Source organism: Mustela lutreola, chromosome 7 (assembly GCF_030435805.1).
Source record: "Mustela lutreola isolate mMusLut2 chromosome 7, mMusLut2.pri, whole genome shotgun sequence".
NCBI lineage: Eukaryota > Metazoa > Chordata > Mammalia > Carnivora > Mustelidae > Mustela > Mustela lutreola.
Window position 1 is genome coordinate 88,022,403 of NC_081296.1, and position 22,053 is coordinate 88,044,455.

A 22,053-nucleotide genomic window follows, 5' to 3' on the forward strand; every position below is an offset into this window, starting at 1 on the left:
AGATGAGTTTGCCATCTTTGCAGTTACTTTTGTTTTCAAAGCAGTTTAGTGCCATAGCTACCTGTATTAATCTGGGTTCTTCAGAAAACCAGAATCAAGAGATACAGATAGATACATTGGCTTACATGGTTAAGGAGACTGAGAAGTCCCAAGACCTACAATTAGCAAGCTGGAGACTCAAGAGAGCTGTTTTGTGTAGTTCTAGTATGTGTCCAAAGGCCTGAGAACCAGGAGAACCAATGGTGTAAATTGCAGTCTGACTCTGAAGGCAGCTGACTGGCAGAGAGAACAAATTCTGCCTTATTCTGCCTTTTTGTTCTATTCTGGTCTTCAGTGGATTGGATGAAGCCTACCCAGGGAGGATAATCTATTTTATTCTATTTGTTGATTCAGATGTTAATCTTATCAGAAAGACTCTCACAGGTACACCCCAAATAATGTTAAATCATTTATCTGGATACCCCGTGGTCAAATTGCCAAAATTAGCCACTGCTCTACTGGGTGTCCCCGCTTTGCTCTTCATCTAATTTGTATAATCATGAATCTTGATAATGTGAAATACATTTCTAGTGGTCCCATTTCTTTCCACTATAGAGATTATCTCTTCATTTTAGAATAACTTTAGTCTCATTTTGAGGATCTTTTTCTTGGGGCCACTTTCCAACAAAAAGACATGATTATTTGAGATGGACTATTTGTATTAGATAGAATAACTGTTGATTAACAGTGAAGCAATTACTGCTTCCAGCCTGAAGAGGTTAAGAGAGGAAGCATATCCAAATCTTGAAGGAGACAGTCCTATAGAGATGTCTGCCTTGGGAGAATCAGTGATTGACACTCAGTGGAGGGACCCAGCCAGCCCAAGACCACCCCACTGAGAGAAAAACAAGGAAATGAAATACCCTGACCTCCCTCTCCTTCCTCTTTCTGCTCTGCTTTTGATGCAGTCTATACAGGAGTCTCCCCAGGTCTGAGGACAAGGTGAACTGGAAGGGTGAGTGACATATAATCAACAAAGACAGGGTTATAGTAGTTGCCTGGCCCTTTCCTTCAGAAACAGAGGGGTTTCAGGGTGCCTGGGTGGCTCAGTGGGTTAAAGTCTCTGCCTTCAGCTCGGTCATGATCCCAGGACCCTGGAATCGAGCCCCGCATAGGGCTCTCTGATCAGCAGGAAACCTGCTTCCTCTTCTCTCTCTCTCTGCCTGCCTTTCTGCCTACTTGTGATTTGTCTGTCAAATAAATATATAAAATCTTAAAAAAAACAAAAAAACAAAGGTGTTTCAAGACTCAGTCCTAGGATTTGAAATGAGAGAAACATCCATCTTATAAATTGTCATCTGCTTGCCTTTTTGTATGCATATAGTTACTCCTAGTAGTATTCTGTGTATGCACTGAAGAATTGATGAGGGAGGAAGGAATAATGTTATATTTTCTAGATTCCATTAAATTCATGTGCAAATTTGTGTTACAGATAAGGAGGGTGATACAAAAAACAAAGTTTGCCCAGAGTAGTAGGCTAGAATCTAGATACTCTGTAGCCCACAATGTATTTGTGTATAAGAAAATTATCAGACGAAAAGACTACCAGAGGGAAAGAGAATAAAATATTGATGTATATTGAAGTGGTTTATTCAACTCTAAAACATAATAGTGGCAATGATTTATATGTAAGCTGTATTTCTATGTCAGCTGTATGTTACGTGCCTCTTCTACTTTGAACTTATTAATAGACATAGATAGGTAATTAATTCAGTCTCTTAGTCATTAAGAAGAACCTTGGAAATGAGGCATTCCTTATTATTATTTTTTAATTTTTATTTATTTAATTCTTATTAATTAATTAATTTATTTATTTATTGGCATTCCTTATTATGAACAGAGACTTAGAACATTTAATTATCAACAAATTAGGAACATGAATTAAAATGGCTGTTGCTCTGTACCTTTAGCTGATGTGAAACTCTCAGTTTGTGGTATTATAAAATTATGGAATCCACAAAAGTATAATAGGTGGTGATCTGGCTCCTGTCTCAACACCTCCAGTGAGGGAGATTTTGCTATTTCATGACAGGTCTATTTAATGTTATTCTTTTGAACAAAAATCTGCCACCTTATAACTTTGACGTGCTTTCACTAGTTCTGTCCTTATGAGAACCACCTAATCTATTTTCTTTTGATAACATGTGAGATATTTGTACACCATGATTGCAGCCTCAGGTTTTTTCTCAGGTATACAGTTTCCAGCTTTCAGCTCTTTCTCCTATTAATACATTTTTGAGTAGGATGACCGTTCTAGTTATTTTTCTGGTCATGGGTCACTTTGTCAATATGCCACTTAAATAAAAGTTGCCCATGTTTGAATATTATTTCTTGGTGTATTCTGAAGTGATGTAGTGAATGCATTTTTAATTACCCAGTACAAAATGGTGAGCAAGGCAATAAAGGAGAAAAGGGCTAGAATCAGTTCTTTAACTTCCTTACTTCTTTATAGTATACTTACTCAACCCCCATAGTTATGGAAGTACGAAAGGAAACAACTGGGTTCATCAGATTCCTTTAATCTTTTATTTCCCTATTGATTGTCTGTGATTTTTTTGTCCCCACCATCGGTTTTTTCCCCCTAACATCTTAAGTTCCTTTAGCTCTAAGGAATCGACAAACTGCAGTTACTGTGAGATACTTGAATTTACACGTTGAAACTTCATTTAGGCTTACTCACTTTCAAAAACTCTCACAGTTTTGGCAGTTTGGCTATTGTAATGTTTATGTTTACTATTTGCTATCTAGTTTATTGCTAGCCATTGAAAATAGGGACTGTTTCTTGGCCTTACTATGATAGCTGATTACTCTTTGAAAAGATTACCTTCAACCTTTTAGAGTAGTTAGTAAGATTGTATAAGTAGCCAGCCATGAAAGTCAAGTAGGAAGTAATGGTGGGCATGCAAGGTTATGTTTTATAGTCATGATTTATATCATACCTAATTGTTGGTTATCATTTTGTAAGAGCAACAGCAGTAAACTACAAACTAATATCTTTGTTGCCTCTTTCCTGTCAATAAAAAGAATAGTATTGTGGCATGAGTCAAATGAGAAAAATAAGAGAAAAAAGCAGAATCCAATCAGTCAGTAAAGAGGTTAGTTGAGCTCCTGGGTGGTTCAGTTGGTTAAGCCTCTGCCTTTGGCTCAGGTCATGATCTCAGGGTCCTGGGATCGAGCCCCACATCGGGCTCTCTGCTCAGCAGGGGGCCTCATTCCCATCCCCCCACCACCTGCCTCTTTGCCTACTTGTGATTCTCTCTCTGTCAAATAAATAAATAAAATCTTAAAAAAAAAAAAAAGAGGTTAGTTGAATCTGAGTATAGTATACAGAATATCACCGGCTTAATGCAGGTGATTAAATGTTGTGTTAGGAGGTTGTTTAAAGCAATGGAAGGAATGCATGATATATTGCATTGCAAGAAAAGTAATGGGCTTGAAAGTCTTAGTAATGTAAGAAGAAATTTAGCATGCTAGCCAGGTAGAACTCTGCTAGGAGCCCTGTGATCCTTTCTTGACTCTCTCTGACTGATGATCACTATCCCTAAACCATATCTTAGTGAACATGATACCTTTAGTTATGAAACAGATCTATTATTAATAATTTTATATTAAGTTTAGGAAGAAGATTTATAATCCTTGCGACACTATGTGTGTATTTGTTTTTAAAGGTGCTTGAAATGTTTTGTTTTGTTTGGTTAAGAGATCAAACATACTAGAGAATCTGACCTGTTAACTTTGTGATTTTAAATGATTTTAAATTTTGAAGTGTTTGATACTATATACTAAGTGAATGAGTGAATGAATGGACAGAATTCTCTTAAGTGAATAGTGTTTCAATAAACACTAAATAAATGAATAAATGAATAAAATAAAATTCATTTTTATAGAATTGTAATTTATATTTAGTGTTTGTTAGGGTTATAGCTATTATATAAGTTAATGACTTTTAATCCTAAATGATGTAGAATGAAATTTTTAAAAGCACTTACTATTCTAGAACTACTTTAATGATAGCCCTATAACCAAAATCACACAACTATCTGATATTGCAGTGTTTCATTACCTTTCTGTACAGTGTCTAGTTTACTGTGGGGTCACAGATATCAGTGACAATACTTGCTATTCCTTCTTCCCTCTGATTTCTTATGTATATACTCTGATATATGGGCTATTCATATGAGCCACCAAACCTCTAGTATAACTAAATGGGTAATGTACTAAGGCTTTTATTGTATACACAAAATATTTATGGAAGGGAGTTGGCCCCTGAGTTTTGTAAATGTATTATCTTTGATAGTTTTTACGTTTTTATTGTAATTTATTTATATTCTACAGCTGTGTCTTTTTTTTTAATTTTTTATCTTTTATAAACATATATTTTTATCCCCAGGGGTACAGGTCTGTGAATCACCAGGTTTACACACTTCACAGCACTCACCAAAGCACATACCCTCCCCAATGTCCATAATCCCACCCCGTTCTCCCAAACCCCCTCCCCCAGCAACCCTCAGTTTGTTTTGTGAGATTAAGAGTCACTTATGGTTTGTCTCCCTCCCAATCCCATCTTGTTTCATTTATTCTTCTCCTACCCACTTAAGCCCCCATGTTGCATCACCACTTCCTCATATTAGGGAGATCATATGATAGTTGTCTTTCTCTGCTTGACTTATTTCACTAAGCATGATACGCTCTAGTTCCATCCATGTTGTCGCAAATGGCAAGATTTCATTTCTTTTGATGGCTGCATAGTATTCCATTGTGTATATATACCACATCTTCTTGATCCATTCATCTGTTGATGGACATCTAGGTTCTTTCCATAGTTTGGCTATTGTGGACATTGTACAGCTGTGTCTTTTTACTACATAACATTTTTGTTATGTTAGATCAGTTTTTTTAGTAGTCTTCTTAAAATAGTTTTTCATTTCTATGATGATGTGGGGCTTGATTCCAGGACCCTGGGATCACTACCTGAGCTGAAGGCAGAAGCTTAATGACTCAGCCATCCAGGGACCCCTAATTTCTTATAATAAATAATATTTTACTGCACTACAAATGCCTGGATGACCAAATATAGGGTTTTCAGGTTTCCTTCAGTATCTATTTACTTTTGACTATTTAGCGTTTCAGAAAATTGTTTTGGTCATTATATAAACATAAGTTTTGAGTACCAGTTACACTAAGTAAGTGGAATATGGTATTTTTGGGGGGAGATAGTTTGGAGCCACAAAAAATAAACAATCATACAGGATAACATTTGGTAAGTGTTAGATCCTAGAGAAGATAAGAAGAGGAAATGATTTTGGAGAGCTGGTCTGGAGGCTGCCAGGGAAGAAAGGGATTTAGATAAGCAGAGAGGAGGCTGGGGATAGACTTGCACTTTTCTTAACTGTAAAATAAAGATAAGCACTTGCCTCATAGGATTGTTGTAAGGTTTCATTGAAAGACAGTATCTGTAAACTACCTTCTGCATGCAGTGCTGCATGACATAAAATGTAACTCCTGGGGTGCCTGGGTGGCTCAGTGGGTTAAAGCCTCTGCCTTCAGCTCAGGTCATGGTCCCAGGGTCCTGGGATTGAGCCCCAAATTGGGCTCTCTGCTCAGCAGGGAGCCTGCTTCCTCCCCTCTCTGCCTCCCTCTCTGCCTACTTGTGATCTTTGTCTGTCAAATAAATAAATAAAATCTTTAAAAAAAAAATAGTAACTCTTATTGTGTTACTCCTCTAGAGTGAATGTAAGTGGTTCATTCTGTCATCTTTTAAATTGTTTCTTCCCAGATGCCTGACTATTCCCTTTAAGATCTCACATTGTTTCCATCTTAAATATTAACTGGTTACCTGGCACATAATGTGGAAAAATTCTGAGTTTCTATCTGGTTTCAGCAGGAAGGAATGTGATCAGTTAGCAATTAGTTAGCGATCATTTAATGATGCCAAGGCAGGTATAAAGTGGCCAGAGGCCAGGAATGGTGGTATATGGTTTGTGGAAGTTAGAGCATACTTGCATGCATGTATTTATCGTCTTTACTGAAAGTTCCATTTTCACCTGTTTTTTTCTAGCTTTCCTTTCATTTGTTCCTGTTAAATCTACAATATAAATTAGCAAGTTTTCAGAGGTAGGATATCAAGTTTATTTTCTATGCTTCTAGTTAGTATTTGCTGAGTGATTAAGTAAATGAATAGAATTTTAGCCCTATAGTAGACAAGAGTCTAAGATACCACCATTGCTCTAAAATATCCCTTATATAGATAGTCTGCCATTTATATTCTTTTTTTTTCCTTTTTTTTTTTGAGACAGAGAGAGAGAGAAAGCATGCATGTGCATGCGAGCAGGGACAGGGGCCAGAGGGAGAGGGTACCTTAAGCAGGCTCCACACCCCACATGGGGCTTGATCTCACAACCCTGGGATCATAATCTGAGCCAGAATCAAGAGTCAGAGGCTTAACTGACTGAGCCACCCAGGTGCCCCTCCCCATTTATATTCTATTGAGTAGATTCTATTTAAAAATACTTGTATCTTTTACAAAGCTTAAGCTTTCAAAGTGATTTACTTGTTTCAGGTTCTTTTCCTGATGGAAACCTCATGAGAAAATGAGTTTTCATTAAGAAAGGGATGCATTGGAAAAGAAAGGGGCAGTTTCTTTCCTGGGGATAGAGGTTGGATTTTAAAAGGGATACCTGGATGGCTTTCAGTTTTGAGATGGGTGGATGCCTGGGGTGAGATAGTAAGACTCCAAGGTGGTACAAAAGGGAAAGTATGTTGAAGATAAATGCAATATATTTTATTTTATTTTAGGGGATTTACTAACTTTTAAATTTAAATTCAATTAATAGGAGTGCCTGGGTGGTTCAGTGTGTTAAAGCCTTTGCTTTCGGCTCAGGTCATGATCCCAGGGTCCTGGGATCGAGCCCCGCATCGGGCTCTCTGAGTGGCAGGGAGCCTGCTTCCCTTCCTCTCTCTCCCTGCCTTTCTGCCTACTTGTGATATCTGTCTGTCAGATGAATAAATAAAATCTTGTAAAAAATTAAAAAACAGACAATCATATCAAAAAATGGGCAGAAGATATGAACAGACACTTCTCCAATGAAGACATACAAATGGCTATCAGACACATGAAAAAATGTTCATCATCACTAGCCATCAGGGAGATTCAGATTAAAACCACATTGAGATATCACCTTACACTAGTTAGAATGGCCAAAATTAGCAAGACAGGAAGCAACATGTGTTAGAGGGGATGTGGAGAAAGGGGAACCCTCTTACACTGTTGGTGGGAATGCAAGTTGGTGCAGCCACTTTGGAAAACAGTGTGGAGATTCCTCAAGAAATTAAAAATAGAGCTTCCCTATGACCCTGCAATTGCACTACTGAGTATACCCCAAAGATACAGATGGAGTGAAAAAAAGGGCCATCTGTATCCCAGTGTTTATAGCAGCAATGGCCACGGTCACCAAACTGTGGAAAGAACCAAGATGCCCTTCAACAGACGAATGGATAAGGAAGATGTGGTGCATATACACTATGTAGTATTATGCCTCCATCAGAAAGGACAAATACCCAACTTTTGTAGCAATGTGGACGGGACTGGGAGAGATTATGCTGAGTGAAATAAGTCAAGCAGAGAGAGTCAATTATCATATGGTTTCACTTATTTGTGGAGTATAACAAATAGCATGGAGGACATGGGGAGTTAGAGAGGAGAAGGGAGTTAGGGGAAATTGGAAGGGGAGGTGAACCATGAGAGACTATGGACTCTGAAAAACAATCTGAGGGTTTTGAAGGGGCGGGGGATGGGAGGTCGGGGTACCAGGTGGTGGGTATTATAGAGGGCATGGATTGCATGGAGCACTGGGTGTGGTGAAAAAATAATGAATACTATTATGCTGAAAATAAATAAAAAATAAATTAAAAAAATTAAAAATCAATTCAATTAATATATAATGTATTATTGGTTTCAGAGATACAGGTCTATGATTCATCAGTCTTATATAATACTCAGTGTCATTACATCATGTGCCCTCCTTAATGTCCACCACCCAGTTACCCCATTCCCCCACCTTTCTCCCCTCCAGCAACCCTCAGTTTGTTTCCTATGATTAAGAGTTTCTTATGGTTTGTCTTCCTCTCTGATTTTGTCTTGTTTTACTTTTTCCTCTCTTCACCTATGATCTTCTTTTTTGTTTCTTAAATTCCACATATCAGTGAGATCATATGATAATTGTCTTTCTCTGATTGACTTATTTCATTTAGTATAATACCCTCTAGTTCCATCTATATTGTTGCAAATGGGAAGATTTCATTTTTTGATGGCTGAGTAGTATTCTATAGTGTGTGTGTACACCACATTTTCTTTATCCATAATGAAAAATTTTAAGATTTTACTTATTTATTTATTTGTCAGAGAGAGAGAGAGAGAGAGCACGCACTAGCAGGCAGTCAGGCAGAGGCAGAGAAAGAAGCAGGTTCCCTGCTGAGCAAGGAGTCTGATTTGGGACTTGATCCCAGGACCCTGGGATCATGACCTGAGCTGAAGGCAGCAGCTTAACTGATTGAGCCACCCAGGTGTCCCCATAATAAAAAATTTTAAAATATTTATTTATTTTAGAAAGAGCAAGTGGGGGTGGGGCAGAGGAAGAGGGAGAGAATCCTCAAGCAGAGTCCCCACTAAGCATGGAGCTCAATGCAGGGCTCAATCCCAGAGTCCTGATATCATGACCTGAGCCAAAACCAAGAGTCAGTTGTTTAATCGATTGAGCCACCCAGGTGCCCTGGTAAATGAAATTTTAATATCAAAAGTGATAGGTGTAAAATTGGAAAAACATTGAAGATTTTTCTTTGTAGTCTTTCTGCTCCCTTTCTAGATCTCTTTCCTTTCTACTTTAGATACAGTATTATTATACTGCATATTATACTACAGTATTATTGTACAGTATTATTATACTATACTAGGTAGTCCAGGTTGGCATTTGCTTTTTGATCCATTCCATTTTCTTACCTTTACTCATCTTTTTTCTAAATCATTTTCTTCCAGTAAGCAAGTAGGGTATTCTAAACCTTTTCTGGATACTAACTTGGTGGAACTACTTTGTCAAATCCAGCCACTTGAAGTTCTCCTGAAAGAATAGGATGCAACTTCTTTCTTGCATCTGATTTCTCATGAGAAAGGATCTTGGTTTTAGAAAGAAAAGAAGAAATAGGAAAGTAGATGGTGAGAACGTGAAATTGTATACTTCATACTGGGTGTCCTTTCCTACTTTCTGAAGGTTTTTGTACCCTTTGAATGTCTTGTCATGAATATGTGGATAAAAGTTTGTTTTTATAAACTATTGCATCTATGTTATGTTTAAGTATTCTTTAAAATTCATGAAATGAGGGTGCATATTCTCTGTCCTCATTAAAAAAATGGATTTAATATCTCTGTTATGTGATTTCAACTTACAATTTTTTTCAGAAATATATTCCTGAACCTTGGTGTTCAGCTGTATTTAAAACTCTTCTTTTATTTTTGGAACCAGCGAACAGAGTAGAAGGTACAGAGATTTTTCAGCTTATTGCTAATACCAACTTAAGTGGGATTGTCTACTATTTAGGTGATTCATGAACAGTGGGATCCCTACAAAAAGAAAATCTGATTCTAGATGAGAGTTATCCTTGGAACATTTAACAATTTCAACTTTAATAGAAAGATTTAAAGCAGCCTTTCTTAGGCCTTTTTCCTTTTTGCCTAGCTCTTTGACATGGTCACAATGTCTTTTCTAGCTTGACAATTAATTTATGATATAAAAGTGATCCCTAAGCCTGTTTGAAATCCACTAGTGACACACAGTCCATTAATTAAATTCACACCTGTTAGCAATGATGGAACTTTGTTATAATAGAGTGAGGAGGATGTGGTATAGTGTCATTCATTCTGTGAATGGCATTATGGCAGTCGAAATGGTTTGACTTGCAGTAAGAATCTTTTGTGCTTCAATGCATGAGCTATCACAAAGATAGGAGGAAATAGGAAATAATGATCTGTGTCATGAGATACAGACTTCAGATAATGGTGAAGCTGTTACAGGACAGTGGATTCCAAAGTTTCAATGTAAACTTTCAACCACTGGTACTTTGTTAGTTTTTCTATTAGGTTTTATGTAGGAATTGCTATACACATTTTTTAAACATAAAATTTTATGGAAAATAAACTAATTTGTACCTGAAATCATGAGTTGTTGTTCAGAACATTTCTCTATTAATTTAAAAGTATGGTTTCAGTTTGTGTGGTCATTCAGTTCTGGTAATTTTACTAACTAAGATAAAATGCTTTTAGGCATTATTGATTTTGCTTACTGGTATGCTGGAAAAGATAAAGAAGAATGTGCCTCTAACTTTCTTTTTACTGTATATGCTGCACATATTTAGGACTCTCAGTGTACATTTTTCTCTGTTAAATTCTGAAGAAATGCATTTTAACATAATGATGAATCTACTCACATTGCTAATTTCATTTACAATTTATCATTCACTAAACTACAAGAAATATTTAAATTACACATTTTCCCTGAATTGGAATTAGGCATACTGATAAAGTAGATTAAAGAGTATTCACATATGGTGTTAGAGATTTTGGTTTTCAATTTTGTGAAAAGGCTTTGGACTTTCCCAGTGGCTTAGTTTGTTCCGGCTGCTATAACAAAAATACTCTAGGCTGGGTGGCTTAAACAACAAACATTTATTTCTCCCTGTTTTGGAGGCTAGAAAATTCAAGATCAAGGTTCAAGATCAAAATAATGAAAATGAAAACTGCTTACTGCTTCATAAACAGCTGTCTTCTCACTCTGTCCTCTCATGGCAGACCGGGCAAGAGAACTCTCCATGGAGTATCTAAGCCCATTCACAAGAGCTCTGCCCTCCTGACCTAATTACTAATACCATCACATTGAGGGTTAGGATTTCAACATATAAATTTAGACGGGAACATAACATTCAGTTTCTAACACATAGTTTAAATTTCCAATTTTAGTTTGAACTTAAAGCCATGTTTTGAGCAGATCTAAGTCCTTAGATCATCTATTTCAAATGGAGGATTAGGTGAATAGATGATATCCATATTCTCCTGTTTTATTTTGGTGTAAACTTTTCCATGTTACACTAAAAACAAGTGTAGTGCCATTGCTATTGCAGTTTTTTTTTTTTTTTAAATAAAGATTGTTTATTTATTTATTTGACAGACAGATTACAAACAGGGAGAGAGATAGGCAGAGAGAGGGGAGGGAAGCAGGCTCCCTGCTGAGCAGAGAGCCCGATGCGGGACTCGATCCCAGGACCCTGGGATCATGACCTGAGCCAAAGGCAGAAGCTTTAACGCACTGAGCCACCCAGGCACCCCTGCTATTGCAGGTTTTAGCCAATCCACTAAAACAAGGAAAGTAGTAGGGGTTATTAATAGTGGAAAGGGAAAGGCAAAATATGGTTGTCCACGTAGAAAATTTAAAGGAAATGATCAGGAAACTATTCGAAAAGTAAGAGTTCTGGAAGATACCATAGGGGATATAAGATCACTAAAAATCAGTAGCTTTCCATTTCCAATACTGGCAATATGGCAGACTCTCCAGGAATAGCATACCTTAAAATATTACATGGAATATTAACAAAAACGACTTTTCAGTATATGTCTGATATAGTAGGAAAGGAAGGGAATTTCTCAGAACTCAGAAATAACAGTGTGGCCCAACTGGTGTAAGTGGGCACTGGAATTGGCATTTACCCAGGTGTTATCTGATAATCCTTGGGGGTTTTGGGACTATATTTTACAGGACTGTGTGTGAAGGAATGGAGACAAAGTTTGACACCTAAGGCAGGAGGAAAGTTCAATGGGGAATCACCATGTAAGAGCTGGGCACCCTTAGGATGTCATCCTTAAATGACCAATGAAATAAATCTTCCCTGCATTAGTGGTTATTGGGGATATGTGTTAGATTTGTCCTTGTCTCTGGGAAGAAATGGCAGATAAGATTAGGAACAACTGAACATAAAATTAACTGGAATATAGATGAAAAGAAAGTACTCAGAACATAGTACATAGAGAAGAACTGGAAAACAAATGAAAAGTTTGAGAGACATGGAGGATACCAGAAGGTCCAACATAGGTCTAATCATTGTTCTAGAAGGAGATAATGGAGAAACAAACAGAGGTGACATTTAAGGAGATAATGGCTGAGAATTTTTGGAGATAGAACTAAGATTCAGGAAAACAGTGGCACATGTGTTGGTTTGGGAGGGACAGTGATTGGATTTGAAACAATCAAAGAGGAAGAAGATAGAAGTATTGCTTAACTTTATACTTTAAATATGTTTTTAAAAAATACTAGATAATCATTGTATGAGTAGAAATGGAGTATATGATTTCTATTCTAAAAGAGGGAAAAATGTAATGAGGGGAAGAATCTAAAAAAATAAGACTACTAAAAAAAGTGAGGTAAAGAAAGTACAAAGTAGAATGGTAGATGTTAAGTACAAATATATCAACAATATAGATATAAATATTATACAACTTACCAGTGAAAGCACAATATTGTAAGTCAAGAGAAAATGAAAAATAAAACCAAAACCCAGATAGGTTAAAGCTATTTACAAGAGATATCACCTAAAACATAAATAAAAATATACATAGGTTGAGAGTTAAAGGATTGAAAAACATAAATCAGGTGATATGAAAGTAAGTATAGTTATGTTAATATCAGACAAAAGTCTGATATTAAAGCAAAAGTATTACTGAAGTTAAAGAATACCTATAAACAAGCCTGATCTAATGGCCATAAATAGAATATTTTTTTCAAGCACACCTACAACATTTACAAAAATTGATTATGGAATAGGCCATGAAGCAAGTTTCAGTGAATTTCAAAGATTGGTATCATTCAGACTGCATTCCTTAACTACCATGCAATTACTTTAGAAGTTTATAGCAAAATAATGACTAAAAACATCTATGCATTTGGAAATTAAAAACAATTTCTAAATAACCTGTGGTCGAAAGGAGAAATAATGAAAATGAAAACTTGTGGGATAAAGCTAAAATAATATTTAGAGATAGACTTCAGTATTTATATTTACAAAAGAAGAAAGACTGAAAATAAATGAGCTGTTTAACTTAAGAAGTTAGAACAATGCAATAAATCCAAAGGAAGTAGAAGGAAGGAAGTGATTAAGAGCAGAAGTTAATGAACTTGAAAACAAAGATACAGTAAAGAATCAAGAGAACAAAAATTGGTTTTTTGAAAACTAATAAGTTAGACAATGCGTGGCAAGGTAAAATTAAAAAGTAAAGGGAGAGAAGACCTATAAATATATTGAAAATAAAAAAAAGAACTTGATAGGTATAACCATGGGTTTCAAGTAGAGAAGATGTTTGGACAACTTTATGCTAATACATTTGAAAATTTTGTTGAGATGGGAAATCTCTAGAAAAATACACATAACTAAATCAGATTGAGGAAGAAATAGAATATCTATATTATTCCATTAATAAATGGAATTAGTAGTTAAAAATCTTACCATGAACATAGCAAGCCAATATTCAATAAATAATTCCAATCTTATATACAAACTAATTCATGGAATAGAAAATATATAGAAGTATATAATACTTCCCAGTTTAGTTTATGAGGCTAGTAAAACCTTAGTAGGATAGAAGAATTTCTGAAAAGGGAAAACTATAGGCCAGCCTCTCTAATTAATGTATGTAAAAATTTTTAAGCAAATATTAGCAAGCCATTTAGCATTTATAAAATAACTATATTGTAGTTAAATTGGATTTAATCCAGGGAAGCAAGTTTGGTTCAACATAAAAAAAAAAAAAAGTTTGTTAATATAATTTACCATTTTAGTAGGTTAAAGGAGAAAAAGTATATGATAATTCAGAAAGATGCAGGGAAGGCATTTATAAATCTGAATAAGCATTTATATCTTCTTCAACTAGGACTAAGAGGGAATTTTACTTGACCTGATTTATAAAAAATACATAGCAAGCATCATACTGTGAACTGTTAAAGCATTTCACTTAAAATTAGGAATGAGACAAGGAGTCCTGGTATCATAGCTTTTATTTAACATCGCACAGGCACTCCTAATCTGCAAATAAATCCAAACACAGTAACATTCATGAATGGGGAATTGAATAAAAAAAACTGTAATTATTTGTAGTAAATATCATTATTAAAATAGAAAATTTAAAAAAAACTTTAAATTATGAAAATGGATAAGAGAATTTAGCAGGGTGGCTAGATATAAGAATAATATATGAGAAAATTAAATTTCTGTGTGCTAGCAATAATGAGTTAGAAATTACAGTTTCAGAAAATGTATAAATAGCTTACAAAATACAGGGCACCTAGGGACAAATATAACAAAAAGTGTACAAATTTTATGTGGAAAAAATTCCAAAACTTTATAGAAAGATTTCAAAGATGTATATAAGCAGAAAAACAAGATATTCATGGATAGGAATACAGAATTTTATAAAGACGTCAGTTTTTTCTAATAATATCACAAATCTAGTCAAACTTCTGTTTGTGGGAAGTGACCGAATATACAATTTATATAGATGAGCAAAAGGCTGTGAATAGGTAAGACACTTCTGAAGAGAGAGAACCAGGTAGGTGATTTACTTTGCCACAGAGTAGAACTTACTGTAAAGGTATTGCATGCACCCTGCTTGGTTTTGGCTTGAGAATAGACAAATTAGTGGAACTGCATGAAAAGAGAGCCCAGAAACAGACTTACACATATATGGAAACCTGACTTATGACAAAGCTGGCATTGCAGATTATTTTTTTTTTTTTTAAAGATTTTATTTATTTATTTGACAGAGAGAAATCACAAGTAGATGGAGAGGCAGGCAGAGAGAGAGAGAGAGGGAAGCAGGCTCTCAGCAGAGAGCCTGATGTGGGACTCGATCCCAGGACCCTGAGATCATGACCTGAGCCGAAGGCAGCGGCTTAACCCACTGAGCCACCCAGGCGCCCCTGGCATTGCAGATTATTGAACGTAGGACAATTTATTATCCACTTGGAAAGAAAAGAAAATGGATTCTTACATGCTACACAGAATTAATTACAGATGGTTTAAGGACTTACATATGAAATGTAAAACTATAAAGGGTTTAGAAGACAATATAGGAGAATATCTCAATGACAATATATTAGGGAAGGCTTTCTTCAGTAAGAGAAAGGATAAACCATAAAGGAAAAAATTAATTTATTTGATTACATAAAAATAAAAACTTGTGTGGGTGCCTGGCTGGCTCAGTGAGTAGAGCATGTGACTCTTGATTTGGGGGTTGTAAATCTCTCTACCCTACATTGGGTATAGAGATTACTTTAAAAAACACACACACACACACGCACATGCACATTGAAAAATATAAAAATATATAAATATAAAAATATAAAAACATATATTTAAAAAGTAAGCTTCTGTTTTTCTAAAGACACTATAATGAGTTCAGCAGAGGGGCACCTGGGTGGCTCAGTTGGTTAAGCAGCTGCCTTTGGCTCAGGTCATGATGCCGGGGGTCCTGGAATCGAACTGCGTATTGGGCTTCCTGCTCAGTAGAGAGCCTGCTTCTGCCTCTCCCTCTGCCTGCCACCCCGCCTACTTGTGCTTTCACTCTATCTCTGTCAAATACATAACTCAAATCTTTAAAAAAAAAAAGTTCAGCAGAGGGTTTTTCAAGATAAGGAATATTATTGCCTAGTGCATTTGATGAATATATTTGATACACAACTGGAAGATAGTTTAGGAACAAATTACTAGGAAATACTAGAAAATGAAGGACACACATACGTGCATCACAAAGATCTCCCTACCTCCAATTTAGGGAGACAAAGGAAAAATAATCATATTGTATGCTATATTACTCAGCTGTTAATAACCTTTATGTGATTATCTAATAAAAATGGTGATATAATTATATTGAGAGGATGAGTGCATGAAAAGTGTGCCTGTGTTCATGAATAAGAACTATATCCTATAATATTTTATGAGATAACTGAAAACTTTGAAACTTTAAATAAGGTTCACAGATTAATGAATCATAATCAATTTACTGATTGTGGTAATTATACTATGGTTATGTAAGATGTTAACATTATGGAAAGCTAGATAAAGGGTATATGAGGATTCTGTACTGTTTCTGCAACTTTCTGTAAGCCTAAGATTAATTCAAAATAAGGAGTTAAAAAAACCAATTGAGAGTTGTTGGCTCTGGGAATTAAGAAATGGGAGAGGGTTGTAGGATATTGCTTTTCAGTAACCATTTTATAGTACAACTTGTCTATTTTTAAAAATATATTTTATTTGAATTAATTTAGGTGACATATACTATATTACTAGTTTCAGGGGTTGAATTTTAGTGATTCATCAGTTGCATATAACACCCAGTGCTTCCACTCACCTCCCCTCCAGCAATCCTCAGTTTGTTTCCTACAGTTAAGAGTCTCTTATGGTTTGCCTCCCTCTCTGTTTTCATCTTAGTTTATTTTTCCTTCCCTTTCCTATGTTCATCTGTTTTGTTTCTTAAATTTCACATATGAGTGAAATCAAATGGCATTTGTCTTTCTCTGACTGACTTATTTTGCTTATTGTAGTATACTGTAGCTCCATCCACATTGTTGCAAATGGCAAGATTTCCTTCTTTTCGATGGCTGAATAATGTTCCATTATATATGGGAATGTAGCTGCACAGATAGTTTGATAAAAGAAACTATATTTTACAGTAATCTAAACTACTTTATAGTTTATATACTTGTTAGTTGATTATATAAAGTGTATCTTTTTTATTTTTTTTTATTTTATTTATTTATTATTTTTTTTTTTTAAAGATTTTATTTATTTATTTGACAGAGAGAGATCACAAGTAGGCAGAGAGGCAGGCAGAGAGAGAGAGGAGGAAGCAGGCTCACTGCTGAGCAGAGAGCCCGATGTGGGACTCGATCCCAGGACCCTGAGATCATGACCTGAGCCGAAGGCAGCGGCTTAACCCACTGAGCCACCCAGGCGCCCCAAGTGTATCTTTTTTAGATTTGGGCATAATCAGTAGATTGTTTTTCCTTTGAGATTAGTGTAGCTTGTTTCAGATTACAAAGTAGAGTTTAAAATATTTTTTTTATTTTGGTAAAATACACATAACATAAAATTTACCATCTTAACCTTTTTAAATATATAGTTCAGTGGCATTAAATACATTAGTAACATTGTGCAACTATTACCACCATCCATCTCCATTGCTCTTTTTGTCTTGTAAAACTGAAACTTCATATTCTTCAAACAGTAACACACCTCTTTGTGCCCCTGGAAACAGCCATTCTCCTTTTTGTCTGTTTGATTTTCACTACTTTAAGTACTTCATCTGATGAGAATTATACAGTTTTTCTCTTTTTGTGTCACCTAGGATAATGTCCTCATAGTTCATCCATGTTGTAGCATATGTCAGAATTTCCTTCTTTTTAAAGACTGAATAATATTCCACTGTGTGTGTGTGTGTGTGTGTGTGTGTGTGTATGTATGTGTATGTGTGTGAGTGAGAGAGAGAGAGAGAGACTTGGCTTTATCCATTCATCTGTCAGTGGATACTTGGGTTGCTTCCATATTGTGGAATGTGAATAATTATTGTGAATAATGCTGCCATGAACATGAGTGGACAAATACCTCTTTGAGACCCTGAGACCCTCCTTTCATCTATTTTGGGTATGTACCAAGAAGTGGAATTCTTGAATCATGTGGTAATTTATCTTTAATTTTTTGAGGAACCACCCTATTATTTTCCATAGCAGCTATACTATTTTAAATCCCTACCGATAGTGTATAAACTTCTTCAGATTTCTCCATATTCTCCAATACTTGTTATTTTCTGTTTTTGTTTGTGGGTTTTTTTTTTTTTTTTTGGTGGGGGGATGGTAATAGGTATGAGATGATATCTTATTTTAATTTTGATACACATTTCCCCAATGATCAGTGATGTTGAACATTTTTCATGTGCTTTTTGGCCATTTGTATATCTTTCTTGAAGAAATGTCTCTTCGCTTCCTTTGCTGGTTTTCAAATTAGGCTTTGTTTTTTATTGTCATTGTAGAGTTTTGAGATTTAATATGTTCTGGATATGAATTCCTTGTAAGATATATGATTTATAGATGTTTTCTCTCATTTTGTGCCTTGCTTTTTTACTTGTTGATATTGTCTTTGATGCACAACATTTAAATATTTTCATTAAGTCCAGGGATGCCTTGGTGGTTCAGTTGGTTAAATGTCTGCCTTTGGCTCGGGTCATGATCCCAGAGTGCTGGGATCAAGTGCTGCATCGGGCTCCTCCCTCTGTTTTCCACTCTCCTGCTTGTGCTTTCTCTCTCTCTCTTCTTCTGACAAATAAATATATAAATAAAATCTTTAAATAAAAATTTTTCTTCATTAAGTCCAATTTGTGTATTACTTTTGTTGCCTGTGCTTTTGATGTCATACCCAAGGAAACATTGCTAACTAAATCCAATGATATGAGGCTTTTACTCTGTTGTTTTTTTTTTTTCTTTTTCTAAAAATCTTACAGTTTTAGCTCTCAGTTTAACTTAATTTTTATATGTGTAAGGGTCTAACTTCATTCTTTTGCATGTGGATATCCAGTTTTCTCAGCATCAATTGGAATCTTAAGGGTTTTCTATATAAGATCATATCGTCTGTGAAAAGGGAGAACTTGACTTCTTCCTTTCCAATTTGGATGCTGTTTATTTCTTTTTCTTGTGTAATTGCTCTGGCTCTTCCAGTATTATGTTGCATAAAAGTGGCAGAAGTGGGCATCCTTGTCTTGTTCCTGATCTTAGAGGAAAAACTTTAAGTCTTTTACTGTTAAGTATGATGTTTGCTGTGGGTTTTTCATATACTGCTTTTATTATGTTGAGATACAAAGTAGAGTTTTTCTACTCTTGGATTTTTTATACTTTACAAATTCTTCAAGTAAGGAAAAAAGAAATAGGGATAACTTATTAGATGCCTGTGTGCATATTTGTGTACTTGTCTTGTAAATGCATACTACATAAACTTAAGAATGTAATTTATATATCTATATATGAATAAAATTGGTGGATAAAATTATTTATTGAGGCTATTTTTTAGAGACACTTAAAAATTATACATGGATTGTTTCTTTTTTTCTTTTCTTTCCTTTATTTTTTAAAAAGATTTTATTTATTTGAGAGAGAGGGAGATAGAGAGAACATGAGTGATGAGGGGGAGGGACAGGGGAGAAACAGGCTTCCTGCTTAACAGGGAGCTTGACACGGGGCTTGATCCAGAACCCTGGGATCATGCCCCTTGCCAAAGGCAGATGGTTAACTGACTGAACTGCCCAAATACCCCAGCTGGGTTGTTTCTTAATAAAATTGTATTCCAGCTGTTTATAGATGTGCATCTATTGGAAGTATTGGTTGTATGCTTGGTATAATGTTTAAACTATTGCAGATTTAGGTGGAATCAGTTGAAAGTTAAAGAGCAGCAGTATGAGTAGCCATTTGTATTTTTAATTTGATACTTTTTTGGTTAATTTGACACTTTTTGTTAAAAAAAAAGTCATTACGTTTATATATTCTAAAAGAGAGGGTTTTTTTGTTTTTTAAATTTCAGGCAATCTAATGAGGCCTCTTTTGAATTATGGTATTGCTTGGTAAGTATATGTTACTTTTTTTATGCTACTTTTCAGAATAATGTTGATTAATATGTGTAAATTAGTTGCATTTTTGGTTTACTATTGCAGTATGTCTATGGGCTTCCTGGTTGAAGAGACTGCACCAGTTGTTTGGAGAGGCCTTATGGTAATGTCAGCTATTGAGAAACTATTAAGGCAGGTAAGAAAATTGCATTGAGTATCATTTTATTATTGGCACACGGTGGTTAATGCATTTGTTGATTGGAGAGTTGTTAAAATTTGTGGTCAGGTCTTTTTTCTCTTTTTCGCCGCCATCCTGCCACGTGCTGCGCGCTTTTAATTGACCATATCTTCTCACAAGACTTTCAGGATTAAGCGATTCCTGGCCAAGAAACAAAAGCAGAATCGTCCCATTCCCCAGTAGATTCGGATAAAAACTGGTTATAAAATCAGGTACAACTCCAAGAGGAGGCACTGGAGGAGAACCAAGCTGGGTCTCTAAGGCATCCCACATCACGCGATGACACACCTAATTGGCACCACGTATTTAATTAAGCTACTTGAGGATCATGTGTTCTATTCCATCACCCTGTAAACACCTTTCTGCCTGGCCAATAGATACCATTTATCAGCGAAAGATTTTTCTGTTACTATAGCTCTGCACTAGTGGGTTGGTTTGGTAATAAACGTGAGGCCTTTGAGCTGTAAAATAAATAAATAAATAAATAAAATTTGTGGTCAGGTTTGAGATGTTTTGCAGAAGAATCCAGCTGATAGGGAAAAAAAAAAAAAAAGAATCCAGCTGATAAACTGAATATATAATGACTTCTGTGGTGCAAAGACCAATTTCACTGGTCTGTGATTTAATCTTCCCTATTGCTTAGGAGTAGGGAAAATCCTAACATCTTATTTTACATTATTCTTTTGCCTTGTTGAATCTGTTTTGAGACAAATCTATTTGATAAGTAATCTCTCTTCTTTAAATTTATGGTTAATCTCATCATGGCCAATGTTGGATTATAAGGGCAGTATAGAAGTTCTTGGATATAGAAAAATTTACGTAAATCATGCTCATTTTAAAATTGCTTAAGACCAAAATGAGGGGTGCCTGGGTGGCTTGAGCCGCTTCCTTCGGCTCGGGTCATGATCCCAGGGTCCTGGGATCGAGCCCCACATCGGGCTCTCTGCTCCGAGGAGAGTCTGCTTCCTCCTCTCTCTCTGCCTGCCTCTCTGCCTACTTGCGATCTGTCAAATAAATAAATAAAATCTTTAAAAAAAAAAAAAAGACCAAAATGAAATTTTGTTTTATTTTGAGTATATCTGGCTCTATATTTATGTATATAATATCTGTCCAATCAGCTTAAATTTATCCTTAAGGAAGAGAACAGTTGATTGGATAATCTAAAAATATCAGATGGGCTATATGTTATTTATAGAAATAACTTTAATTTTTTTCTGGTAGCTGTGAATTTACAGTTAATTATGTTTTGGTAAGTACCATAAGTAATTTGGAATTTCTCTACCATTTACAGCAATTACCCTGATATATTCAGATTTCACTTTGGGTCAGGCATCATGCCATAGGTTGATAATTTCAATCATAGATATTTCTATATTCATTTCTATTTGTAAGAGTTGATAGCTGAAATATATCTTGGACTCTGAAACTCTTCTTTTTTCATTGTCACATCTTGTCTTCCTTCTGTGCTTGAGTTTTCATAAATGTGCTCTTTGATCTCTGGTCCCAGAATCCTCCTACTTACTAGTGCATTCAAGTTTCTCAGCTGCATTTCCTCCACTTTTATACTCAGATCCTAATTGGCTATTTCAGTTATATTCCCAACAATACCCCTTCTTTATCATTTCCTTTGTGACCTTGATCTTTATCCTTTATTTTTGTGAATTAACCAGTCTCTCTCTCTTTTTTTAAAGGAAATTATAAAACAGTCTTTATTTAGTTTATATTTAAAGTTAGAATCAATAGAAATTTAGAAACACTGAAAGGAAAATTCTGATTTTGTCATCAGAATATTTTCAGTACTCATTTTTCCCCTCCTCTGTTAGTGTTGTAATTCTCAACAGGGAATGATTCAGATTTTCTTCTAAGCCTTATGGATGGCCACAAGAAGATAGTAATACTTCTACTTTCCACAGTGATCAGAGACTTAGAGACCCTAGTCAGTGATATGAGTCACACAGCTAAGTGTTTGTGTTCCCCTCTGAGGGATGCAGGATCCTGTCTTTAAGTGTCCTTTTTGAGTATTAAGTTCCATTTAAACCTCAGATTGCAACAGGTGGTGAAAACATCTCTACAAAGGAGCCCCTGAACGTGGAAGAGA

The 22,053-nt window shown here is 35.4% G+C and overlaps 1 protein-coding gene and 1 pseudogene across 9 annotated transcripts in view; both read left to right on the top strand.

Annotated features, from left to right (window-relative positions):
• NUBPL (NUBP iron-sulfur cluster assembly factor, mitochondrial) overlaps positions 1–22,053 on the top strand; it is a 251,719-nt gene that overhangs the window by 109,328 nt on the left and 120,338 nt on the right. For 7 of the 9 annotated variants that reach the window (XM_059181857.1, XM_059181860.1, XM_059181851.1 and 4 more), the window contains 2 exons: positions 19,693–19,732; positions 19,823–19,913. In XM_059181857.1, coding sequence (XP_059037840.1) covers positions 19,693–19,732; positions 19,823–19,913 — 131 coding nt within the window. The remainder of the gene's footprint in view (positions 1–19,692; positions 19,733–19,822; positions 19,914–22,053) is intronic. The other 2 variants (XM_059181854.1, XM_059181855.1) reach the window with 1 other exon arrangement.
• Positions 20,061–20,415, top strand: LOC131835420 (large ribosomal subunit protein eL39-like; annotated as a pseudogene).